Source organism: Sylvia atricapilla, chromosome 2 (genome assembly GCF_009819655.1).
Source record: "Sylvia atricapilla isolate bSylAtr1 chromosome 2, bSylAtr1.pri, whole genome shotgun sequence".
In the NCBI taxonomy this organism is placed as follows: Eukaryota; Metazoa; Chordata; class Aves; order Passeriformes; family Sylviidae; genus Sylvia; species Sylvia atricapilla.
In genome coordinates, this window is record NC_089141.1 from 73,981,161 (window position 1) to 74,008,532 (window position 27,372).

A 27,372-nucleotide genomic window follows, 5' to 3' on the forward strand; every position below is an offset into this window, starting at 1 on the left:
CCCGGGGAGGTGGTGGAGTCATCATCCCTGGATGTGTGTAAAAAGAGACTGGATGTGGCACTCGGTGCCATGATCTAGTTGAGGTGTTAGGGCTGGGCTGGACTCGATGATCTTGAAGGTCTCTTCCAACCTACACATTCTGTGATTCTGTGAAATAGTATCTGAAATTACAGAGTCACAGTGTAGTTTGGGTTGGAACCTTACGTTCAACTTCCCAGAGCCTGTTCCAGAAGACATTCTTCTCTCACAATTTTTATTCAAAATACTAATGCTACTACTTATCCTAATAGAAAATATGAAATGGAACAAAATGTATTCATCCCTCATGTCATGTGGTCTAAATTCCAAGAATACTGTTGGACAAAGTAATGAATGCTTTCTTGCTTTAAGCAAGAGGATGTACATTTAAACAAAAAATACAATGTTTCCCTGGGGTTCACTGAGGAATAAAAACAGCATTGATGACCATAGCAAGGCTGATGGCTAAGGTTTCACTTAACTGTCCCAATGGTAACTGTGCCATAAATTCTCCAGTTCTACATTACAATGGAATATGAGTCCTATATTACTAGAAAAGAATAAAGTAAGGACTCTGGAATAAATTGCCGGGGAGAGGAAAGGAAAGGAAAAGGGGAAAGGGGGAAGGGGGAAGGGAGAAAGGGGAAAGGAATTTTTTAAAAGGGAGGAGGGGGAAAAAACCCAGCCACAACAAAAAACTCCCAAGGGTCAGGATCAGAAAAAGGTTTCTTTAAATGAGGTTCCTGACCAGAACTCAAACATGATAAAGCTCTCCTAAATTGCTCACTAAGGGAAGCAGGGGAAAGAAAAGGCTTGAATGTAAACTATTGGATTCTAGAAATGCATCATCAGCTGAAACTTTTTGTTGTCTTTTCAACTGCATTTATTTCCCAGAAAATGGAAAAACACCATTCTAGTTCTTCTACAGGATCAGAAACCAAATACACCGTAACTAAGATTTCTTATGAAAAACATTAAAAACCTAAATGTGACTCCTGATTCATGTTTTCTAAACCCCTTGTATCTGTCACAGTACATAACCAAATGAGATTTACCAGATTTCTGTAAACAGGGAAGGAGACAAAGTCAGAAATCTTTCAGTCAGGAGACAGAAACAGATCTTTTCTATCAAACAAACCAAATTTTCAATCCAAAGAGAAAGAAATTTTACTGCTGAGAGGTAGACAAGACAGTAACAAATACCAGATGCAGAAATTCCTTCAGGGACTAGGAGGAGACTTTTTAAATCAGGTAGATGTGCAGCTTGGGGAACATGGAGGAAAAGGAGGAGCACTTTGCATGAAGAACACCCGAACTTGAGCCTACAGAAAACATCAAGCACAGCAACTGTGTCCCACCACTGTCAGAAATTCCTGATAGAGCTATCTCACAGCAAAGCTTTAAGCTTCTTCCTTATTTGTCATGTTCTGTGACTGCAGGTTGTTGCAGCCTGCAGCAGAGTTAGGATGTGGGGTTTGCCTCTTTCTGATCCTCTCCTTCTGCTCCAGTATTCACTCACTTAAAACAGGAGCCAAGGATGGCCATGGAAAAAGCATGTGAGCCAAATCCACCAGATTTTGAATCTTTGCCTAAGGCTGAAAACACATGATAAGGTTTTTTCCCTCTGAATCCCTGTGAGGTATCAACTTCAGTATTTGATGGACATTTTAAAAAGCATATGTTATTATATCTGTAGTAGCAGAGAAGCTTCCCAGTTGCAGAGAAGGAACTTTGTGACTAGATCATAAAGGCCTAGTTAGACAGCTTGTATTTGTGTCCTAGCAGGGGGTTCATCTTGAGGGAAGAAGCTGATAGAAAAATAAATGGAAATGTTTGCTGGCAAGAACAGGCCTAGAGTGCAAAAAAATTGTGTTAAGAAGGTACAACTGAACAAAGAAATGCCTGAATATTCTGTGACAAGCAATAAAGCAGCAACACTTCGGGTTATTTTCACAGAACCTGCCAAATCACATTAGAAATCTGCATCAAGTCCACAAAATCAAACAGACAGGAGTTAAAAAAAATCCAGAATTGAGGTTATTTCTTAATTTTAATGAGCTTTTCTCTTCACTGTCCCCATGGCTATCATTGTTCGTATTTTGATGCTCCACAAAATTTCTGTTTACCATCACAAAAACTCTGAGAACAGAATTGTCATTACGGGTAATATTATCTTTATCTGTAGAATAGAAATTTCAGACACTACCACAGCACATATTTGTCATAGATCCATGTGTCTGGGTACTCCTGCTGAAATTCAGACCCTTTGAGGGGCTGAGGGTGGCACACACCCATCCTGGCCCACGAGGAACCCAGAAGCAGAGGGGACCAAACCCCCAGGGCAGCACTGGGGGGGTGTAGCCAGACCACTGCATAAAAGCAGCCTTGGGGCCACATCCAGGCCTCCCAGCAGAGCAGCACCAGCTGCCTGCCGTCTCCACTGTTTCCTGCTCTTCCCTCTATAGCAAATGGCCTCGGGCAGAGCTGTTTCTCAGGGTGCAGGTGCACAAGCCAAGCAGAGAGTCAGAAGTCCAGCATCCAAGTTTGCACCAGGATTCTTTTATTCAGCAGTGTGGAAAAGGCCAAAAAGTAAACAGTCATTCTCTGGTTTTGCTTCTTTGATCACTAATCTGCAGGAAATTAATACCTCCCGTGAAATTCTTTGATGAATAATCGAACACTTTTGGAAAAGAGGAGTATTTTTCATTCACACTCGGAGAATTTGCAAGTGATCCTTTTAATATTTCCTTCTGTCCCTGAGTACTCAAGTGCGCAGTCTTAATGTTATTTCAAAACCTTTAAAAATCTTTAGGAAAGAACAGTAATATAAGCAGTTATACTACCCCTTACGTCTTATCAGTAAGGATCTAAGTTACACTACCCTTGCTTCGTACCAGTAAAATATTCGTCTGTAGTGAGTGCTCCTTGTATTGGACAAGTAATTCAACATCAATGCTCATTGTGATGCTGTGATTAGAAAAGGACAAGTGACACCTTCTCATGAATAGATGGAAGATGTTGAACAGAGGAGGGAGAGGTTTTACTCTGTGTTTTACGATGGTGACACCAATATTGAAAGTCCTTTTTCTGTGTATTGTTCTGGTGTCAGTGTATTGTTGCCTCAAGTTGGCCTGTTTTTCACTTCTTGCATTCGTTCTCACGCAGCTTCAAGTAAACTATGTATATTATTAGAATTGTTTACATTCTTCCTCTCTAGGAGGAGAATGAATGATTGAAGGTGATGTTCACCAATGAGGTCAAAGAGGTGGCTACCTGTGTAGCCAATCTTGACCTGTCTGTAAATTTGTATATATATGGAGTCAGAAAAATAAAGAAAAGCCTTTCCTTCTTCACCTCCTGCTGGCCTGCCTCGTCTTTTCGTGCTCCTAACAGCAGCCGCACTTGTGACCCTCTGTCACAATTGGTGACCCCGACGGTGAGAAAGGAATTCAGCCGTCTGTGTCTGAGGTCACAATTGGTGACCCCTCCGGTGGACCAGAATTCAGCCTTCTGTGTGTCTGAGGTAACAGTGGTAAGAGATGATGACCTCTACCCCGTCCTCGGAAGATGCCTGCATGATGGACCTCTGGTTTGAGGTCCTGGCGAAGGAGGGATCCTCTGTATCTAGAGAGGATATCCAAGAGTTTTTCTATTATGCTAGAATGCATGGTTTTTTCTCTACCGTTCAGGCTGCTTTCTCCACATTGGAGTGGCGGGCCTTAGGGTCCCGCCTCCTGCACGAGTTTGAGGTGGATTCTGGGGTGGACCTTTTGCGGTTGTTAACAACCTGGAAAAGGCTGCAAAACGTACTTTTTGGTATGCAGCCTCCCACCTCTGGGGCTTCAGAGGATGGCTCCAGCCTGATGCTGTCTCCCGGGCTAGGTGCCAGAGGAGATGGTGGTGCCTTTTCTCCTGTGCCGGCGCCGCGGACGCGCCGCTGGAGCGGAGGGGATTTATCCCCCACCCCCGCTCGCACGGTGCCGGCGGGAACACCGATTCCCGGCCCACGTAGGCGCAGGAGTGGGGAAAGCCTGTCCTCCCTCATGCCAGCAGCTGAGGAGGGCGCGGGGCCCGCGGACCGGACCCCGCCCGTACCCGCACCCCGCAGGCGATGGAGTGCGGGGGATCTCAGGGCTTGCGGAAGCCCAGAGGGACCGGCGCTTCCAGCGCCGCCGACTCCGGTGCCGCGGAGGCGGCAGCAGAAGGTCCCTTCCCCTCCCCGTGCATTCCCGGCGCGGGAAGCGCCAAGAGCGCGTTCGGACCGGGGAGGGGGGGCGGTCACAGTGGACTGCCCTCATTGTGGAATTTCCACGAAATATTTCGTGGAGGAGGACGGCGAGGGTTCGTGCCGTCCCGAGGGGCCGAGCGAAGCGGCCCCGGACCCGCGCGGCTCTGGGCGCGGCTCCGGGCGGCCAGCCAAGTCTGCTCGGGGGGGCACGGCCCCGGAGGGTGAGAGGCCGGCCCCGGAGGGTGAGAGGCCGGCCCCGGAGAGTGAGAGGCCGGCCCCGGAGAGTGAGAGGCCGGCCCCGGAGGGTGAGAGGCCGGCCCCGGAGAGTGAGAGGCCGGCCCCGGAGAGTGAGAGGCCGGCCCCGGAGGGTGAGAGGCCGGCCCCGGAGAGTGAGAGGCCGGCCCCGGAGAGTGAGAGGCCGGCCCCGCAGCGGGCGGGAGGGCCGCCCACCATTGGAGTTCGGGCGGCCGGCGGGACCATGCTGGGAGCGGTACCCGCAGCCCCTCCCGCAGCCGCGGCTCCGCCGAGAGATGCGTGGGGGAGGTGGCGCTCGGGTGACCTTCGGGCTGTACAGCCTGGCTCTCCAGCGAGTCTTTCACCCCCTGCGAGCCCCCCTCCTTCCCCCGTGCCTTCTCCCCCCCGATCGCCCGTGTCCTTGGGACCAGCGCTGCCTCACGGCAAGTCCCCCGAGGCGCTGCGTTCCCCCCCCGCGCTGAGCCGGAGCAGCTCCGCAGTTTTTACTTTTAGGGGGGACGGCGCAGCTGGCGACAGGCCGGTGTTCTCCCATGGCAAGGGGTCCCGGGATACCAGGTCACCTTCGGGTGCCCATTGGACACTGCCACCGTGTCAGGTGACGGTCCGGCCGCGGGATCCAGCACGTTTTTGGGAGGATGTCCGATCCAAGGCTGATGCCGTGGGTAGCCGTGGTTCGGCACGGCGCCCCCTGAAGGGCAGGGATGAATTCCCCAGCTCTGCAGGTCCTGCAAGACAGGCACCTGACTCTGTCCCCATGGAGTCTAGGGGACAGGATTTGGAGGATGATGCCTCGACGGGCGGTCTGCGAGCCTTCCCTGTGCTTCGGGAAGCTGGTCGCCGGAAACATGCCAATCTGTCTTGGCAGGCTTTGGTTGATCTCCGAGATAAGGTTGGTAAATACGGTCTGGGGTCTCCGGAGATGATGCAGGTACTCCGGCTGATAGACACAGACGTGTTGCCTCCTTATGACATTCGGTGTTTGGGCAAGGTTCTCTTTCAGCCGGTCGAATATGACCTCTTTGAGTCCAAGTGGTCTCAATTGGCTGAAAAGACTGCAGCAGAGAATTTGCTGGCTCGTCCAGATGACCCTAGGTATGGGGTCGGGCCAGACATGCTGCTGGGTATAGGTGAGTTTGCTGATGTTAATAGGCAGATCACCTGTGAGCCCCTGGTACTGGAGCAGTGCCAGAAGGTTGGCATGGCAGCATTGGTACAGACAATGGAGTTGTCTGCACCCAAACAGTCTTTTGCCACGATTCTTCAGGGGACTGACGAACCCTTTCTGCAATTCGCAGGAAGGCTGACAGCTTCGGTTGAGCGACAGGTGGATGATGTTACTACCAGGATGATGTTGCTCAAGCATTTGGCAAGGAGCAATTCCAATGCAGAGTGTAGAAGGATCATTGAGGCCCTTCCAGGCGATCCCTCACTTTTGCAAATGGCTGAGGCCTGTGCCAAATTGAGCACTGTACGTGCTAAGGTGGCTGCCGTGGCTACCACCCTGCAGCCGACCTGGAAGGGGAAGCGGGGTGGGAAGCCGAAGCAGGCAAAGGCTCCGGCCAGCAAGAAGACAGGGAAGAAAGGGAAGAAGGGGACCATTCCTTTGTTTCTTTGTGCACGGTGTGGACGGCCAAATCACATGGCCAATGATTGTAAGGCCACAGTTCACGTGAATGGCCAGCCTCTGTCGGGAAACGGGCACTGGAGCACGAAAAATAAGCGTGCTCAGACACGAGTGTCTTCCCTATCCCCAGAGCCAATGGAGGTCTGCTGGGCCAGCAGAGTTTCCACACCCACCCGCCCCTGTCACTGTCCCTGAAGGGACCTGAATTGCTCAACTTGTGTTTTTTGAGTCTTCTGTTCACAGGACAGAGTGCTGGTGGCGAGAAGGAGGCTGCTCTGAAGCTACCGGGCTGCCTGTTGTTCACTGGACTGTTGTTCTGGCCAGAGACTGTCCTGAAACGACTTTTACTCTGTCTTTGGAGTGGACATTGCGAGTTTCTCCCTTGCTGCTTGATGTCTGGAATGGACTCTTTCTTCTAGACGACTTTGTTGCCCTTCGTGACTTGGTTTGGGAGCAGTTGGTCCAGGATCATCTGGATCTTTCTACCAGTCCCTGGAATGTCTCTGTTTCCTGCCTCAGAAAGAAGTCTGGGACATGGAGGTTGTTACAGGACCTCTGAAAAGATGATGCTGTGGTGGAAGGCATGAAGATGGTGCGGGCTGATGTGCCATCGCCCACCATGCTTCCCACAGATTGGTTGATCCTCGTTGTGAATCGGAAAGATTGTTTTCTTGTGATTCATTTGTACCCTACAGGTATCAGTGGCCGATGGAATGTTGAATAGTCCAATCCCTTGCATGTTTTGGACTGGGTCTTTCTGCCCCATCAGCCGCAAAAGACGGCAATTGCATTGTTTGAGCTCATTGCTTGATTGATAATTAAATGCAGGCAACAGTGCTTGCAGATTGATGGGTGCGGATTTTGCAAATTTTATACTCTCAGTATTATGGGAGAAATTTGACTGGAGCTTTGCAAGCAGTGTTTCTCTGCCAAATGCTCTGAAAAATTTTTAGGGCAGGTTGCTTGTCATCTGCCCAGCCATGAGCTATTGCAAGTGGCAAAAATTCTTTGAAATTTTTGCGGCACAAAACTAGTCAGAAGTAAGTGCAAGGACCTGCTGTCTTCACAGACGGTTCAGGAAGGACACGACGGGCCATTGTTGCTTGGAAGGATGGATCTGAGGGTCAAGTTTTGGAAGGTCATGAGGATGGGACAGCCCAATTGGTTGTATTGAGGGCTGCCGTCATGGCATTTCCAAAGTTTCCCAGGAACCTTTCAATTTAGTCATGGATTTCGTCTCTGTGGCCGACGTGGCACAGAGGTTGGGTCATTCAATTTTGAAGGGAGTTGGCAATGTTGTTTTGTTTCATTTGATGAAGACCCTGTGTTGTGCCCCTGAGGCCTGGGTTCTTCAAAACAAAAATGGGGAATGCAGGGTGAAACCCCCCGCAAACAATTGGCAAAGGTTTTGTATGCCATCAAGCACCATAAGGTGCTGCAGGGTTCTAATAACCCTGTCATGTTGAAAGCAGGAGACCATGACCAAAATGAAGGTCAACAAGTGGAGGAACCACTGAGTGATGACTCAGAAGTTGATGATCACTCTGATGGCCCTTCCACATCAAGAAATTGAACATTGTTCATTTTCTTTTTTCCCTTTTTCTTTTTTTAATGGTAAAAGGGTGAGATGTTGCCTCAAGTTGGCCTGTTTTTCACTTCTTGCATTCGTTCTCACGCAGCTTCAAGTAAACTATGTATATTATTAGAATTGTTTACATTCTTCCTCTCTAGGAGGAGAATGAATGATTGAAGGTGATGTTCACCAATGAGGTCAAAGAGGTGGCTACCTGTGTAGCCAATCTTGACCTGTCTGTAAATTTGTATATATATGGAGTCAGAAAAATAAAGAAAAGCCTTTCCTTCTTCACCTCCTGCTGGCCTGCCTCGTCTTTTCGTGCTCCTAACAGCAGCCGCACTTGTGACCCTCTGTCACAGTGTATTAAGAAGATTACCAAAAAAATTACCCAAAAGCAGGAGAAAATGTAATGTCTGAAAGACTCAAAGAATGTAATTTCTTCATCTTACCAAAACAAAGGTGGGCGCTGACTTGACAGTTCAGTGATGACCAAATGCCAGGTACCAAGAAAGATCTGTGATCTAACAGAGAAAAAGTTTAACAGAGGGCAGGTCCAGATTAAAGGGATATATTTGAAAAAAGGTGCAACAAATTACCAAAGGCAAACAATGAACTGTCTGCCTCTTCAAACCAAAACCAGACGCCCTCCTTAAAAATATGCTTCAGAAAATCCAAATAATTTTTCTCAATTTACAAGTAAAGAAAGGAACAGGAAGAAACAGATGAACGGTAAATACTAAGTGACATTAATTACCAGATTTCCTGGCCTCGAAGCTCTTCCCTTGCCTTTCTGTGAACTAAAATAGTTTCAGCCATCCATTGACGGCAGAGGAATAGGGAGGTCCGGGAAATTTTGAACTGCGCTTCAGATTTTGGCAAGAAGGAACCTCTAATCGTTCTGTCCCTGTCCCCTGGAGCCACTCTTCCCCTCTCGGTCCCTTCCCTCCCAGTCATCCCGTCCTCAAGCAGTTTCACTTTCTCATTCTCTCGTCGCTGCCGCCATGAGATAGCCAAGGACATAGGAGGGACCGGGAACGAAGTTCGCTGCTTTCATTTCTTCCGTCCTAAATAAAAAGCTTAAATCTGGAGGCGCTGAAGAGGGAAAGGCAAAGGCAGGGCAGGCTGCGGCAGGAGCGGCACGGTGGGTCGGAGCCCGGCCGGGCAGTTCGCAGGCGCTGCCGCAGCCCCGGGACAGCCGGGCCACTTCCCGCAGCCGCTCGGAGCCCGCGGCCCGGCCCCAGCGTCCGCCCGCCACCTCCCGGGCAGCGCCAGGAAAAGGAGGAAAACGATACTGCCGAAACCCGGGATCGAACCAGGGACCTTTAGATCTTCAGTCTAACGCTCTCCCAACTGAGCTATTTCGGCTGCCGTGCTGCCCTCTTTTCGGTGGGGTACTATTAATCCGTTCTTTTATACCTGGCACGCGGTTGTTCGCATCCGATCATCTAAATAAAATAAATATTATTAGCCCTGAGGCACTGAATGCAACAAACGAGTCAATGATGGGTCTTTGCAAAAAAAATTATGGCGTAAGCCAAAGACAAATCAGCAGAAACACAAAATTATGCATATACAAACATCTGTGCACAAAACACATGTCAGGATGAAGGGGTTTTGGCAGTGGCTCTCTGGATTATTGGGGAGCCCATCATATGGGACTCAGGAGCATTAAACTGGGAGTATTTTAGATTCAGTTTTCAGAGATGTTATTTTAAAGCCCGATAGAGATGGTGTGCAGAGATGATGGCATCACAAAAAGACATGAATAGGAAGGGCACCTGCACATTCTTGTGTTCACGGTCTTCCACTGGAGAAGCTCCCTGTGCCCACATAAATCACAAATCCTGACTAATAATAGTAATTAATAATAAGAAAAATAGTGTACATTCACACAGTTGATTAGGCATTGATTTCAACAGGCAACTGGTTGCACACTTCTGTGTCTACAGGGAAAAGGTGGAGGATGCATCAGAGTGCCCACGTCAGCAGCTGTGGTGTGCACTCACATCTCAAGTTTGTGTCGATTTGCACAGCCCACGGTGTAGGAAAAGCCAGCTGTGGGGGCATCTCCTACTCACACTTTCTGCACACTGTGAGGGAAGAGAGGCTGTTTTGCAAAATTGTCAACTGCTGCTCCCTCCTGCTAGTAGAAAAAAAAAACGGGATTCTCTTCCATAGTACTAGAGAAATTCAACAAATCCCTCCTTTTCTGAGTGGGGAAGAAGCAGCCTCAGCCCAGTAGGTTCTTCAGGAGCTGATATGTTTTCAGGAGTCAAATACCCATCTTCAGAAGTACAAAGGCTGAGGACTAAGCCAACAGTTTAGTGACTGAAAACAAAAACTCTTCACAAAAAAAAAAAAAAAAAAAAGAAAAAGAAAAAAAAAAAGTTAGGGAGAGGTTAAAAAATACCCCACCCACACCCAGGTGTGTGAATAACATACTGATACAAAAAGCTCCTCATGATTTTCCATTGCCACTGGCAATGATTGTTTTGCTGAGAAATTATGAATGTAATCCCTTAACAAGCGTGTCTCCTACTGATGCAGCTAACACAATCTGTGATCTTTGGTGCAGATAAACTCCCAATGTGTCACGGCATGCACAGAAGTCAAAACACCATTGACTTAAGAGTTTTCATACATTACCACAACAATCATGGTTACTATGGAGCAATGGGTTATTCAGACTCTTATTTAGAAATCTTTGTTTTGTCAGGTGAAATGGAAATGGCAGTAGGAATAAAAACAAAAACTAAAGGTAATGCAAAACAAAATTAAAAGGACAAATCAGTCTCGGATTTTGCATATTCGATAAAAGAGCCATCTTTTCCCCCAACAGAATTTGGCAAGGGCGTTTGTATTAGAAGTTCCTCCTTCTGTAGAAAAGTATTTCTATTTCATGCCTGTCTAATGAGCATAAGAACACAGTTTCAGCAAAATTGAGCATTCTGAGTCAAAAGCCCCACAAACCAATAGAAAATGTCCCACATTCCACCCAGAATCTTTCTCCTACATCAAAGCAAGTACAGGGTGGACAAACAAAAGATGGTCTACTTTCTAGACCATCATCTTATGACATTGTAAACCAGCCCCAACCACAGCTGACACCACTTAATGCAAGCAAGCACACAAATTTAAGCAAGTGCCCAGTCAGATCAGAGACAGCCTAAGAGAAAATAAGGGTTCTCTGTTGCACAAACTGGAACTGATACACACACACCACAAACACCCCACAGGCCACAGCTCACAGGGTAAACTGTGGCTGCCCCACCCCTGGCAGTGCTCAAAGCTAGGTTGGATGGGGCTCTGTGTCCCTGCACACGGCAGGGAGCTTGAACTAGGTGATCTCTTAAGGTCTTTTCCCAGCCAAACCACTCTGACTCTGTGACTGCAGACAGCCCTGCCTCAGCTGCCTACTTCTATGTCTTCCGAATCTTCTCACTTGCTGCTGGCAAGGAAGGCACTGGAGAGCAGCTCTGGTACACAAGACAGTGAGATGGTAATGTTGGCTTTTCCTAATGCACAAGGGATTTCAGGAGGTGCTTCCCAAAGATCTGATCCAATTCAGAACAGTCATCTCAAAAGAGATGCAAAACGATGGCAGTCCCCACATAACTTCCCAAGTTCCTGATAGAACCTGAATCAAAACCTTTGCCAAAGTCTAGCCCTCCTCCCTCAGAAAGTTTTAGCAGTGAAGTGACGTGCAAGTTTACTCCATTTATTTGCTTACTGGTGTGGCCTCACTTTGTTCTGTGACACAAACCTTGAGAGAATGAACTGAAAGATTAGAGTGTTCACAGTATTTTACATCACTAACTCTGCCTTCGCAGGAATGCTTCCCTGTAAAATCAGTGAGAAATAAAACCTGAAAGCATCACTCTTCTCCACACTGACCACATAATTCACTAGTTGATCCTTTGTCCTTTTCTTCCAACAGAAGCCAGAAGGCTAATGCAAAATAAGTAGTTTTCTTTTAACACGAAATATATTTCCCTGTGAAAGAAAGGCTCCTACCAGATCACTCACCTGCTAAGAAAATCTGATCTACAGCAAAGTAGCTCAAAGCAAAATCCTCCTACACTTTTAAATATATATATTTCAACATTTTAAAATGTGCATGTATACATTTATTTATATATATACAAATAATAACACAAAGGCAAAAATATCAAACACTTGGATGAATAAAATCTTCAAAAACATTTAAATAAACTAGAACAGCCTTCACTAAAAATTAATAGATCCTATTTAAAATCCATTCCAGGTAATATCACTTCTTTGGATAGTCAGATAAATATCAAAGCTTGCATCTTCAGCACCTATACATTAAGAACAACTTTCAAATGCTGTTCAATAAACCAATCGCCCCCTACTGCTTTCTTCTGTGTATTTCTGATAACACAATTTTCAGTGTTCCAAAGACACTGCACCCATTTTCAGAGGTTTAAAGTATTTTTTCATTCAGGTTATGTATATTAAAAATATTAAGATTTCAGTTATCTGTAATCTCTACTCTTAAAAACACAACACAGCCAGTATTCCAGTATAAGGAGATGTGAAAGACACATTTTCATGCAACCCACTCAAAGCAGCTGTCACAGCAATCACAAATACAGCGAAGACAGATTTTTCCAGTACTTTAGCTATTTCTGGTGTTGTTTTGCAAAATACAGAACAGTAAGATGGATATCATAAGGAAAGATGCACATTGTAAGGAAGTTATGTATGAAGAAAAGTATAAAAATTAAGGACATATTTCAATGTAATGAGCAACGTGTGTTTGACAATGACATTTCAGTGATTCATCCACAGAAGCACACCTGGTAAGCCAAGTATGCAACAGATCATTACATAGGACGTCCTGCAACTTCTATCTATCCCAAATGGAGGCTTTTACTTCCAAACCAAGTATCAGAAGTCCAAAAAATATGACTGCCACATAATTCAAGTATAGTATTATCCCACTTTGTCACAGAACACTCACCTTCAATAACAGGTTCCGACACTTTAAAACTCATACTTGGCACTGCAGTAAGCCTAGAAATTTCCTTGTTAGCCTTCTTTTAAAGGGACTCTTGCCAACCACAAGTAGCATTTTATCAACAGCACCATACAAGGTGTGATGAAGTTGGGAACACTTGTGATTCAAGAGCTAACTCCCAGTTTCTGAGACCCTTTGGAAGTCACAGCTTTTTCTGAGTATACCACAGCATCCCAGTCATGTGCTGCTTGCAGCTCTGCCCAGAGGCCACAGAGGATCAGGGACTGTGCCAACTACAGAAGCTTAAGTGATAAAACCAGGAAGAGTGATAAAACCCTTTTATGTTTGCCACATCACTCAAAGACAAAAAAGTGAAGGTATTTTTTCAAGACAGAGGAAGAGCTAAAAACCTTTAAAAAAAAAGCATGTTTTTTCAGCATGTTTTTCTTAATTAAGACAAACCAGTTACACCGTAGTATTTATTACTAAATCGACTTTGAACAAGATTCATTGACTTATTTCTAGAATTAAAGAGTTTTTTCCAAATTTTATATTGCAACTCAAATACTGTTTTATCTTTAAAATGTTTATTACAGAAAAAATGGTGAAACACTGCATTGATTAAGGTCTGCCAACCCACATTTCACAGTAAAAGAAGAGTTTTAAAAATTTTTCTCCATAAGTAGCCTTCATATCACAGGAAATAACATCATTGGAATGTTAACTGTGTTCCAGTATTTCAAGTGTGTTACAATTACAGCTAAGAAAAGGGAATTAACACATAATAGACAGTAATACAGTAAAAAGAAAACAGTAAAATAAGACAAAAAAAGAATACAGTAAAAGAAAGTTTAAGGAAATGCTTCTGGAAATCTCGTGGAGAACACCTGCTCCTTCTTGACATCTTTCCCCCCTTGCTCCCCTTAAAAAGGGGTGTTTAAAGTTATAGAGTAGGTAAGTTAAACCATTTGCAAAAGCTAATAGTGCACCAGGAGAGAAATGGATGGAAACATACTGTTGCTGTATCCAGCTTTTACCAATCAATTTATAGTCACCAAAAAAGACGTAATTTCTCCCCTTGATTAAAACTAAAATCCAAGTCTTTGAAGTGACAAAAAATTATATATATATAACACTGTAAAAACAAACTAATACAGATGAGTAATTCCAGAACTAAAACAAATATAACTCCAAGTCCCAAAAGCTGCAATCACAGTTAATTATTCTTAATAAGGCAGATTTTACTTCAGTACACTGATTTATAACATTATAAATATTCTTCACTCCATACAGTTTTTTAAAATCAATACCTAGTGAGAACAGAATATTGCACTGAAAGCTGAAACTAAGAGGTCCAACTTATAAAGTGCTGAAACCATTCCAAAGCTGTGCCATACTGTGGTTCTTTACTCATCATGATTCCTGTATCTTGAATACTTCAAGACTCTGGTGTGGCCATTTGATTGCAGGCTTTGAAGAAGAGACAATATGAGGTAGAAAAAACTCCTTCAGTTCTGTGCCACACTATGGACCACTGAGCTGGGCAAACGGGTCTGTCACAGGAAAGGGCTCCAAAGCTTTCTCTGAGTTTTTCCAGTTGTGGAAATTTTCTCTGTACCATTCAACTAGTATGGAAAGAATGCTGATGAGTCAAGCTGCCCAGAAATAACAGGGAAATTCAAATACTCCACAGATATAAGATTAACAACATGCGAATTGTTCTTAATGAAGATTTTTAACCCATAATATTACAAAAGTCCAGTTTAAACTTTTTAAGTTCTTTACATAAGACTTATTCCAGCATTAAAAAGTGATTATCTTTTTTTTTATGTAATGTAAATTCACTATTTAGAAAGCAGCCAATTTTATGTAAAATTCAAGTGTTACATTCAATCTCTTCAGCTTCTCATTAACTATGTACTCATTTCCCCCCTTTCCCTCCTCCCATTACCCCTAGATCAGTGTAAAAGTATCAGCCTTACTCGTTTTCATTATTCCTTCTTTCCAAGGTACTTTAGGTCTCCATCCTAAGTTGTGCATTTTTTCTGAACTCATTGGATATCTGAGGTCATTTGTAGGCCTGATGAAGTACAAAATGCACACAGAAAACAATGCGATTATACTACTTCATTAATTAGAGATGCAGTAGCTCACACTGTCTTCCAAGGAACATTAGATATGCTTCAACTTTGAAAATTCCCATCAACATGAACAGGTTGCATTGCTTTCAAAAAATACGTGGCAGCTGAGTGCAGCTACAACACCACAATTCAGTTTGTACAGTCAACGACTTGAAATTGACTAGAATAAATATTAATTAGTATTTTACTGGCACAAAAATGAACACAAAACTCAAAACACTGCCAACGCATTTGAGCAAATCAGTGCATTTGCAACACAGAGACAGTGTTTCCTAATACTAGCATTTCCATTTTTCATCCTGAAAACCCACAAATTTACACACACTTCAAATTTAAAACACATAGGGCTGCCAAAGCAGCATCATTACAGTGGGTCATTAGATACATGAACTTAGAAATACTGAATGTGTAGAATCCCAAGCTGCAAGATTCAACACAGAAAGATACATTTTATATTTAATCATGGCAGAAATTTTCACTTCTACAGTCTGGCACATAGGCAGCCCAGTCTAGCATTCCTGCACTACTGGCACTGGCATATTGAATAGTCAAGGTACATGTGCAGGCACAAACCAAGCATTTATCACTGTTACTATAATATGCTAATCTTGAGCAGAAGCAGAACTAAATTCTGTAGCAAGTAACACCCATGACCTTTAAGTCACTCATTATAGAATTAAATAGTCATAAATTAGGTATATTTAACCATCTTTTGTAAGAACTCAACACTCCTTGAAACACATATTCCTATGTGGTTAGTTTTCCCAAGCCCATTTATTTTAAACATTAACAGACAAGGCCCAATACACATGAAGAAACATCTCAAACTGAATTACACTGAGAACTACTGAACACTCACATCATGTGAGCGAAAGGCAATTTGTTCAAAGTCCTGTAATAAAATGAGATAGCATTCTGAAGAACATTTCCTTTTAAAAACAAAAGTTAGCACATTTTTAAAGACACTTCAGTTGCCATGATAACAATCAAAATGTGAACAGAAAGTGAGAATTCTAAAGGCCATAATACTTAACTGCTATCAGTAGACACGTCATTTCTAATCACTCTGGAGAGAGTGATATCTAAAGTAAGCAGAGACTCATTGTTGCTGCAGAAAAGAAAAGGATATAAAAGAAAAGAGCCAAACCAAATTAAGGTTGGAAACAGAAATTAAGGGTGGAAACAGACAGCAAAAGCATATGTATAAAAGCGACCCATTTTTTACCTCTGCCCTAACTTTGGTGTGTTAGAGCTTTACATCTACTTTTGAGACAGCAGCTTCAGCTTAAGATAGAAATCTAAAGCTAACTACACTACAAAGACACGTATTTCTGCCCGTGGAGACTGGGCCTTACTATCAAGTACATCCGAGTCTGAATTAACACCAAAATACTAAAGCCATCGCCTTCAGTGATGCTGAATTCAAAGTACACTGAATAAACTGTCCAAACCACCGTGAAGGAAAGATTTAGTTGCTGTGTAAAACCTGACCTCTTCCCAGAGCAGACTTCAATAATGAGAAGCATGAAGAAAGTTTGGAGACAGATTAGCATTACATGTTCCCCTTCAAGACATTCATTGTGACATACAGATCCAAATAATAAAGGAAAATCCTATTTTCTATACCAAATCCACAAGCAAGCAAGCAAAAAAAAAAAAAAAATTAAGGAAGCAAACCAGCTCTTACTCCCTCAGAAGTGTTCCCTCCCTTTAGAGCAGAAACACTTCCACAAAAAACTATTGGTTAAGAGTCTCAGAAAACCTTCAGGACAAAACTATCCTGCATGTCCTCCACATTCCTCACCTGTCTTTGACATAATCCATCCAGTACTCCATTTCAGATTCTGAATTGGTTTTCTTTATCTGTCAAGAAGAAAAACAAATATTACTTCCATATGTCTTGAGCTGTCTAAACATGTATTTAAAAATTAGGGGGTTTTAAACAAGATTTAAGTTTGTTAACAAAAAAAACACCACTAAATAAAAAATATAAATGACAGAGATGCTCTTTTGTATACTGAGTCTTCAAACCTCTGAAATTATCAAAATTATCTAGAACAACTCCAACCTGTCTCCTTCATCTGCAGCACTGCTAGAACATCCATAATCAAACTGTTAAGATTTTAATAGTGCCACATTCTCAGACCAAAACTAAAGCAATCAGCATCGGAAAAAAAAAAAAAAAAAAAAAAAAAAAAGGTAGTTAATCATGATGGCAGTCAGGATACGTCCCAGTCAGAACTGCAGCAGCCCAATGCAGGACAGCCCATACTGCAAACTTACACAGCCCAGCTGCCACATAAATGGCAGCACATCATTCTGCTGCAAGGATCTTCCAACATCCACAAGCTTAAGCCTTTTCAGAGCTACAGAAGGTCTGTAGAATTATTCATATGTGCAATGAAAACTGGTAAAGAAAAACATCAAAACTGTTTACTCACTAAATGGATTAGCTCCTTAGCAAGCTGGGCAATGGATATCTCAAAGTTAGTTCCAATGTTATAAATTTCCCCTGGTTTCCCCTCCTTCAGGACAGTAAGGAATGCTTCTACCACATCAGTTGCATAAAGGAAATTCCTTCTCTGAAGTCCAGAACCATGAATACAGCTTAAGACAAGAAAGACAAAAAAATTTTGTTAGTCCTCAAATAGACACATTGAATTTACTGGACTGTGTTTTAAGCAGTTTTGCTGTTAGATGGTTGTCTGAAGGTACCTTAAGTAGCTGACATGCAAACAATCCTTTACTTTAAGGAAATCCTGTTATCAAAATAAGTGATTCAGAATTCAGTTATGTAATTATCATTTTATAATCTAGCACATATTTATAACTGCAATTACAGTTTTATAGCACAAATAAAACAAAAAAAAATTGAGTTACCTACCATTTTCTGTTCTGCTGCAACAAAGATATAAATTTTGGAATAACCTAAGGAATTGAACATCAACAAAAAAAAAATTACTGTTTTAGAAGCTGTTAATCTATAAAGAATGAGGAACTTCAACAGTTATGTAGCATTAAGCATTTTAATAAGATCTTTTAAATACTTCTAAGTTTTATTAAATCTAATGAAAGAATGTATCAAGCCTAGAAACTGCAAGGATTTTGTCTGTAAGAGTAGACACCTCTGTTATATTGTAAACCTTACCTTCTGCCTGTTACAAATGTAACATTTTTACAAAAATAAAAGAAGTTTCCATTACTTCTGCACACAGCAGTGCATCAGAGTCTAACTAGAAATAATTACTGGTAACAGTTCAGAACAAGGTTTAAACATCCAGCAAACTGCAGTAAATCTAGAACCAAAGAGTTGTTAAAATAGTCAAATTTGAAAGAGAATCAACAGAATTTTGAGGTAATGCAGATAAACACAGATGAAGTGACAGTGTGCTTGCTGCACAAAGATTTACATTATGATCATCTACAACCTTAGATCCATTCATAATGCCCCAGATACTTCAGAACAGTTGCCCCCACTATTAAAGTCCTTAAACTGAAGCCGCTAGAAAACTACTCAAGTTAATTAAATTTAATTTCCTACTCTAAACACAGGAGCAGAATACTAGATAAAACTAAAGATTAATGTAGCCTAGTGCTGTGTTTTTAGCAGTAACTAAAATTTGGTATGTGAAGAAGAATATATTTAAGTCAAAAGCAAGCAAATACATCCCCTGAATATACCCCCAACAATCATGCAACCTGTAGCAAGACAGATCAATGTAAAATGTACTCTAAAAGCCATTGCTTATCTACCTGCAATAACGTAGGTGAAAATAAATTTATTGGGGGGGAAAAATAACCCCACAAAATGTGAAAAGCAATTTAAATTAAAAAACATCTCCATAGAACTATAAAATATATCTAAATTTCCCACCAGTTCCAAATTCCAAAGAGTACATGTGATTAGTACTTTCATTTTCACCAGGGTATTTCCAATCACTAACCAAGCAGATTCTTGCACTGGCGTAAAAAGAAAACTCCTTCTCACAGATTTTTCAACAGTTACTCTGCAAGGTCTGCAGGAACACATGCAACGACAAGTCACTTCACACTACTTCTCACCTTACATACGAATGCTAGAGCTCCATCTTACTTATTTTCTATGCAGGTTGGAATATCCCTCTCTATACCAGACATTGTATCCTCAGTTTACTTTTTGAAATGTTTCCCTTAGCTATTAAACATTCACAATTACAGAACATTAATGTAATTTGTAGAGGAACTCTGTCAAAATATCCTTTGAAAAATCGAAAAATTACAAAGCAAAATTGCTGTCATAAAATTCATTTAAACTCTAAGTCTCTAATTGAAGTTTTATCAACAATCAAAAAACACACGTTGAGGGTAAGATGTTAGTGTAAGCTCAAAATATATAATTACGTATTAATTGCAAAAGTACTTTTTTCAAAAGTCATCCCATGCACATGAGAAAAAAGTAACATCACTGCAACCCTGAATTCTGGTACACCAAGCTCCGAGTAAAGCACAGTTTAACTTACTTTTTCTGGATACTGATGTGGTCCATAAACATTACTGCTCCGTGTGATGACAACTGGAAACTGGGGAGCATTAAACATGCATGTGATTACATAAGAAAGCAAATATCAGTAAAAACCTGTAGCTTCCTGCTGGTCAATAAATAAACCGACACATGCATAGCGCTTACTCAAAAATCTGCAAGCCCTTACAAAGGTTACTGAATTAAGCTCTCTGTGTGTCGTCCAACAGGCAAGGGCCTCCAGCCCTCTCAGCCTGGTAGGAGCACCACAAGTGACAAATGTTTGAAATCTCTCTTGCTCTGGAACCACCACAGGACATTGCTTATGTGTATCTGACTGAAGACTGGCTTACTATTACTTACTCCAGTATACTTCACAGGTCATTAACATCCTATTCTTGTTCACTTTATAGCAAAAACTTCATATTTCAAGAACAGAAGTCTAAAGTATCCAAAATATTAAGTCTGCTTAAAAAAATCTGACTAGCAAGGCTCTTTTTTCTTTTTCGCTTCAACTATAAGCCTAGTCTTAATACAATTTGAATTATGCAAGTTCTATTTCTGTGTAATATTTTTGTACTTCCTGCAAGCTTAGCACTGCTTTTTAAATTCATAATGTTCTCTTTGACCATTTTATCAAAGCACATTTTTAGATACTACAGTTCAGATTTAAAAAAAAAAAAAAAACAAAAATTAAAAACATCTGACCTGTCCCCACTGTCTTGCAGTGTATCTTCACAACTTATTGAAGAGATTCTCTAACTCATCCAAACTTCAAGACTAACAGTAAGTAAAGAGGTGACACTGTGTAGACTGTACTGATTTTTCTTTTATACTCTTACATACATAATACAGACAACTAATTACAGGCTTCAGAGTTTTTGAAGCTTCCATGGACTTACTTGGTACCTTTCCCAATAAGACTGAACAAAACACTCTGCAGCTGCTTTAGAAGAGGCATAGGGATTTGTTGGACGTTTTGGTGAGGATTCATCAAATTCCTAAAATGAAAAGAAAAATCTGCATTAATCAATTTCTTTTGCCCAGATAAGCCTTAAAGTTACAAAAGAAACAAAAATCCCTAAATATCCAATGACATCAGTCTGACAAAGTCCCCTTACAACAGAAGGCCATAACAAAAGACAGCCTATTTATTGAAAATAGGAGGCAGACAGATTACCAGCAATCATATTTTTATACTTGCAACAGAGTTACCTCACCGCAGCAGGTCCTCAGATTTTTATCTTATTAAATAATTACTGTTGCTACAGGAAGGCTTAATATTTTTGTGGTTCATATATTGCCTCTAAGAGCAACAGAGCCACTGCTAGCAAATTCATCTTTCAGTTCTAAATAAAAGGGGTCTTTTCTTAAACTTTTCTGTAACTTTATTTCTGCAAAAAAATTTAGAATTGCAACCCAAAAGCTTCCAAAGCAATTCTGACTAGTTCCAGAACAGGCATCTTCCAGGCTATCCTGACACTTTAATCTACTTCTCACTTGAAGGGAGAAAAAAACAAACCAAAAGAATGAGGGATACTACACAAGGTGCAATTGGTAACAATCACCTTGAGATGATTAAAACACTCACTGTTCTTGTCTGACCTTTGCCTCTGAAATTAAATGGCCATCCTCCCCTTAAAAAAAAAAAAAAAAAAAAAAAAAAAAGCAACACCACCCACCAAACTCTACAAGAACTTCTAGTGCGATTCACAAAGAGAAGAAAAAACAGATTAAAGTCCTCTTTACAAGGCCCAGAGACAGAAAAAATTCACTTGAAAGTACCACCCAAGCCACGGGTCTACACACAAGAAAACACCATCCCTTGGGTACCATAAAAGTCTGCAGATGAAAGTTGTGTTGAAGAAACTGATAAAGACACAGAGTAAAAAAGTGCATCAAACTCTTCTGAAATACATAAATATTTCCAGAGACTATGGCAAATGGCTCCTTAACTTTATTTATGCCTTTAAAAATATGAACTTGCATAATTTGCCTTTTCACTGAGCTAAATTACATTTTCTGAATTAAGGTCAGGTATAAATTCTCAAAAATCAAAGATCTGCAGACAACCAGAAACATCTGAATATTTATTACAGTAATACAGGAATTGTTTCCTGTTTGAATTGTCACTACCTACCATCCTGTTAGTATTTTAGCTAGAATATAAAGCTGTCCCCTGCCTGTCAAGCTGTGCACATCACTGAAGTCTCATGAATGCGCCAGGACAAAACCTGTATAATACACTGCTTTGATACTATCTCTGAGGAGTAGTGACACCATTAATTACCCAAATCTCACTGCTTTACACAACAAACAATCAATATAAAACAAGCTATGAAAAAAAAAATAGGACAATTTTGATACTCAGTTTTCTAGAAGCAATCAGTGCTTACCTGAAGTTAAACATTTACAGAGGCCAGGGAAAGTTAAACTCAACTTTGCTTTCACTATTAAAAGCAGGTAAAGTAGAAAAATTCTCATGCATTTTCAAACTCACCTCATCAGTGCTACCTCCATACACTTCATCTGTACTGACATAGACAAACTTCTCCACGTTGGCTTCATGTGCAGCAGCAACCAGCACACTGGTGCCATAAACATTCACATAGGTGAATTCCAGAGCATGCCAAAATGAAAGATCTACATTAAAAAATTCAGACAATTCTGATTAAATTTAGGCAAGACAGGGCTATAGGTTCCACTTGGAGGCTGCAAGATAGAAAGGTCCTTATTAAATGAAGGCACCTTCTACGCTTGAAGATAAAAATCCTTGTTCTTAACAAGAGGCTGGAATCATGAGCAAAAGCTTTTTGGTTATGGACTTTTTAATCTAAAATAGCATTAGCTAAGTATATTAAGGAAAGTGTCATCCAAAGACAGTTGCAAGATGCTGTAATATGGACCCATGACTAATAACTCATCAGCAGCTGTATTGATTCTTACAGCTGTTCCCCTACTTAATGACTTTGTGCCTATCAAATCTGAAAATTTTGAGAAGTATTTTCCTGGAGAATTTTTTGAGGATTTCTTCTCATGATGGATGGAATATGGTAGGGATTGTTCTTACTAACAGTGATACTGAAAAGCAGCCATCTGAAATAGGCACTTTATAACTCATTCTCTCTTTTTAGCATGTAGACAAGATTCCAGTGGACTTATGCCTAATCCTTCAGCTTTCACACTGTTTTTTCATCCAATTACGTAAAAACTTCAGACTATGTACAAAGCCTCTCTCCACTGTCTTTATGACTCCCCCAGTGCACTGTCAGCTACATGTGAGTCTAGACAGAATTTTAAAAGGTAATGCAAACAAAAAGGCGCATTACCACTTATGTGCAATGAAAACAAGACAACAGTTAGATGAAGCCTTTTTAAATCAAGGCTGTGAATCCCTCGGAGTTAAAAAGGCCACCAGACAGTCATGTGATTTGTAGAGACAAATTGGATCCTTGGTTTATATGAAGGGAAAAGACAAAAAGTATATTGGAATATATTTCAAGCAGGAATAGCCATGGAAAACAACACCAAAACATACAGCAATGCTCACCTACATGTGTTTGGGCTGCAAAATGAAGGACTATATCTATTTTCTCAGTTTCAAATAGCTGCTTTATAAAATCAGGTTCACAAATATCTCCCTAAACAGGGAAAAAAAAAAAAAGGCAAGTTATTTTTGATAGAAAATAGTCAGCTTCCCTTTGTATCAAGTATCACATAAGAAATCATTACAAAGGGACCAAAAGATACAAACAGCACTATCAACTGAGTTCTGGGCCATTTATCAATGCCATGTCTCAAATAAGACCATATATAACATTTCACTCATTTTTTAAAAAATCCTCAACAAATCTTAGTCCAGAATTTATATTACTATTAACATTAGAAATAGCAATGTGTCCAAAAGTACAGCATGGAGCTCCAACACTGGGACTGAAATGCCAAGTTCCCACAGCAAGGAAGAATTTCCAGTCTGGCGAGCAGGCAGGGACATCTAGTGGCACTGCAAAAGGAGAAGCAGATTCCCACTAAAGGGGATTCCTTTATGTCTTGCAAGGGTTTTGCTGCTTGCTGTTTATTCTGGTGATTTATTTTTGACTTGACATATTTTTTTTTTAAAGAGACATTAGTTTGAACTAAATAGCTAGTTATTGAATTTTTTTAAAACTGAAATTCAAGCTTAGTACAACTATGCTGCACAGCAACAGAAATTGTGATTCAAATATATCTTTCATAGAGCCCCTGAGTGAAATTTTCTGAACTTACTGTTCTACTTTCCAAAACAGACTTCCTTTCTACACTACCACTAGAGAGTGGTATCCTTCTTGCTGCCTCCTAAGGTCAGTGCCAATGTTACAGTTCTAATCGTAAGGCCTGCACATCAGAGATTATCTTTTCCAGACAGCTTTTCCTGTCAGTGTAAACTGCTTGGTTGCATACAACTGGATGCTAAGCTGGGATCAACTGTCCCTAAAAAGCAAAAACAGAAACAAACAAATGACCCAAATACATACCCCAAACTACCAAAAAAAGAAAAAAAAAACAACCCACAGTGAAAATATGGAATTATTTATACTGATGTAAATTTTGTCACAAGGTATTTCTATCCTTGTTCAAAAGCAGTACAGCCATATCATTCCTACTTATTGTTCCCCTGCTTCACCCAAGGATCTGACTGTTAAATGAGTATCTTGCAGAACTCCAAGCTCTCCTCAGCAATTAAATGTTAATATCTACCCAGTTAACGAGGTTTTTATATGGCATTCGTACATTTCGTATTGCACTGGAAACAATCAAAGACCTCAGGAAAGTAACCAAAAAGCCCCTTCAGTCATGCTGAAACTGCACACACGTGCATGTCTGCAAACAGGCTGCCCCCTTCCTCTCATGCAACTTATCCCAAGGGCTCAGAGATAATCCCCTACTGAAATAAAGAGGTGGTTCACAAAAACCTAAACAGCCACGAGGGTCACCAACAGGTGAGGGCAAATTCAGCTTCCATCTGTGGAGTCCTTTCAGCCACTATTCAATGTAATACCCGGGGTCTGGCTTTAGCAAGACAGACTCCAGCTATCTCTCCTGCCTGAGGGGATGCTTCCAGTGTGCTCTGTGCACAGTGGTTTGGCCGGTTCTGCCCCTCCTCAATCACCTTGGCCTTGTGGTTCCTTCCCCCTCGGTGTGTCCCCGTTGGCTTTAGGTCAATGCCCTCACCTGCCCTCGCCCCGCCCCCGGACCCTCTACTTCAGGGGAGACGGGGGTGGAGTTCTCCCTCTCGCCTCTTGCTTTCTTTTCTCTCTCTTTGCCTTCTCCTCCCTCCCCGGCTCGGGGTGGGGAAAATAAAATGGACTCTTGTGCTTAACCAGAGAGACTTGTCTCGTCTGTTTCCCTGCCTGCGGCTGTAACCTCCCTGGACACGATGGACTTTGTTGCCACACGACACAACATCCATCCTCGCCTGAATCTAAGAAAAAATGTAAGTTTACCTCTACTACCTCTGACAAAGGTGCTGTTTGAGGTGCATTTCCCAGATGTCCTGCAACCTTGGGAAGACCCCAAGATAGAGAGATGAGCATCAGCACTGCCTTTGGTAGACAGGAGAAACCTCAGCACACAAGCCCAGCAAGTCAGAATATTAATCTAAACAATAAATCAAAATCCTTATTCTGTCTGAAAACAAACTCATGGAAGCGGAACATCAAAAATCCATAAAAAGTCACATTTTGTGGAAGAGAAGGCTTTATCACCTGGATAAACTTGTAGTTTTCCTCCCCAGAGACAGTTTCAAGATTCTTCAAGCTTGCACAGTAGTCGAGCTAAAGACACAACACAACATCAATAAGTGGGTTTCATGGAAGCAAAAAGGCTAACTCAAACCCAACCTAAACATGGGAAAGTCTGAGGACAAAGTAAAAACTTATTCCCAAAAAAACCTACTTCACAAGCAGATATGAAGCTTTAAAAGCACAAATCTCCAATAGATATCCTAACTGCAAAAATTCTTAAACAGGTGTTTAGAGTTTGAAAAGCTTCATTCTTTTACTGAACACCAGTTGACTTTTTTCCTTTGCACAGGAACAAATGGAAAATCAAATAAAAATTAGTAACTAATAATAAACCATAAAAATTTCACCATATTATAGATTGCATGATAAATCACTTAAAAGAGTTGTCCATATCAAGAAAGAAAACAAGCTGTTACCTTATCCAGATTTATAATCAGATAGTTTGGATAGTTTTTCACAAGGGAGACGACTACATGTGAAGCACTGTAGGATAGAAGAAAAACATATTTTACAATGATACACTTGGCTTTAAGGTAGTAAAGAGATGACAAATGCCAAATAAATTCAGCATTTTTAAAAGTCTTTGGGGAAAGAAGGGGATATATTCAAGACAGATGAAAGACAAGTTCAAAGATATTTAAACAGGCCACCATTATTCTAATATATATTTTATACGTTAGCCTAAAATTTTATATATATAAATGTATATGGTTAAGAAACTAAAAATCAGAATAAAAGTTCATGTTATAATGAAAGAAATTAGCACTACCCACAGTCACATAAAAAATCCAAACCTGTTTTATGCTATATTCAATTACCATTGTAAAATACTTTTGCACTCTAAAGCTTACATGTTAGATATCAGGGAGAACCAAACAGCCAACACTCCTAACCCATGACAGTGACTGCCATCACTCAAGTCTCTGACACTGCTGCTATGAGTAAAGTTACAAGCAGACAATCAGGTGGCACTGCCTCTTTAGCACCGTCTTGCGCACATGAAACTCATTCTGAGAGTTCAGGGGTTACACACAGAAATTTAACCCTCTCACATCTTCCGACTCCAAGCACTTTGATGGGCTCAAGCTTAAGACAGACCAGACCTTTCTCCGACTCAAACTGAGCCCACAGCACTGGGGGCTGATACGGGAAATAGCAGCTGGCTCAAAGCCCTGCCACCTTCAACGCAAAGAACCCATTAGTTTGGAAAAGACCTGAGCTCATCGAGTCCAACCTACGACCAAACACAACCTTGGCACTAAGCGCCACGTCCAGTCGTTTCCAGAACACCTGCAGGGACAGTGACTCCTGACCTCCCTGGGCAGCCCAGTCCAATATCTAATCATCTTTTCTGTTAATAAATTCTTTTTAACGTCCACCCTAAACCTCCACAGGGTCAGCTTAGACCGTTGTCCTCTAATCCTCTCATTTGCTGCCTGGGAGATGAGGCTGAACTCACCTGGCTACACCCCTCTTTCAGGGAGTTGAAGAGAGTGATAACGTTGTTTTGCCTAAGGGTCCAGGCAAAACAACCCCAGCTCCCTCAGCCGCTCCTCATACAGCTTGCGTTCCAGGCCCTTGATCAGCCCCGTTCCGGCTGAGGCCGAGCACCGACTCCCACCGCCAGCTCCGGACGGTCCCGCCATCGCCTTCTCGCCGGCCGCAGGCGAAGGACGGCCGGGGCAGCCTCCCATCTCGCTCCCCAGCACCTGCCACCCAGAACCCACCTCAGGGGCGAGTCATCAGCAGCCCCTGAGTGAACGCAGCCCGAACCAGCGGCGCCGAGGAACCGGACCGGGACGGGTACAAGGGAGGTGGCACCACGGGATCCATGCCCGCCACGTCTCCGCCGCGTCCCCGGACAGGAGGCCGGCGGCCCGCTCCGGCCCCGCGGGGCTCACTCACATGAAGCCGGCGCCGCCCGTCACCAGGACCCTCTTCTCGAACACCGGCAGCGCACCGAGGCCCGCCCGCCCCGACATCGTCCGCGCTTTACGGCAGGATCCCCTCACTCCCTTTTCCCCTCCACTGCGCGTGCGCGGCACGGGCCCGTGAGTTTCACGGGCAGAGTAGCAGCGCCTGCAAGAAGCTCCTTGAAAGATCGACTTCTCGCTCCCCACGCGTCTCCAAGAGTGAAACTGTCACCGTCTCCGAGGCCACCGACAGCGGGGGGGGCGCGGCTTATGAAAAGGGCCAATGTTTCGCCTCCGCATTCAGCAGCGACTGATAGCCGTCTCTTTTACGACTCTAGGTCTCTCAACTTACGGC

General features: G+C 42.3%; 1 protein-coding gene and 1 non-coding gene across 3 annotated transcripts; both read right to left on the minus strand.

Moving 5' to 3' along the window:
• Positions 1-8,993: 8,993 nt before the first annotated feature.
• Positions 8,994-9,066, minus strand: TRNAF-GAA (transfer RNA phenylalanine (anticodon GAA)). The gene has a single exon. It is a non-coding gene; the product is annotated as a tRNA-Phe (tRNA).
• Positions 9,067-13,662: 4,596 nt separating this feature from the next.
• TGDS (TDP-glucose 4,6-dehydratase) lies at positions 13,663-27,360 on the minus strand. Of its 2 annotated transcripts, XM_066313441.1 has the most exons (12): positions 27,010-27,349; positions 25,521-25,587; positions 25,066-25,134; positions 22,872-22,962; positions 21,822-21,964; positions 20,224-20,322; positions 19,323-19,382; positions 17,708-17,751; positions 17,265-17,430; positions 16,628-16,686; positions 14,665-14,762; positions 13,663-14,307 (listed from the first exon to the last, which is right to left on the minus strand). In XM_066313441.1, exons 1-12 carry the CDS (start codon positions 27,084-27,086, stop codon positions 14,207-14,209), a joined length of 1,074 nt encoding a protein of 357 aa, XP_066169538.1. In that variant the 5' UTR covers positions 27,087-27,349; the 3' UTR covers positions 13,663-14,206. The 2 variants fall into 2 exon arrangements, with proteins under 2 accessions (XP_066169538.1, XP_066169539.1); XM_066313442.1 differs by lacking the exons at positions 13,663-14,307; positions 14,665-14,762 and adding an exon at positions 14,769-15,931 and having other exon boundaries at positions 27,010-27,360.
• Between the last annotated feature and the right edge of the window lie 12 nt (positions 27,361-27,372).

Coding starts and splice junctions, on each gene's coding strand:
- TGDS (XM_066313441.1), bottom strand. CDS start 27,086: ATGTCGGGGCGGGCGGGCCTCGGTGCGCTGCCGGTGTTCGAGAAGAGG. Junction 22,963..25,065: donor AAAACTACAAGTTTATCCAG/GTGATAAAGCCT, acceptor TTCCCTGTTTAG/GGAGATATTTGTGAACCTGA. Junction 17,752..19,322: donor CACATCAGTATCCAGAAAAA/GTAAGTTAAACT, acceptor TCAATTCCTTAG/GTTATTCCAAAATTTATATC.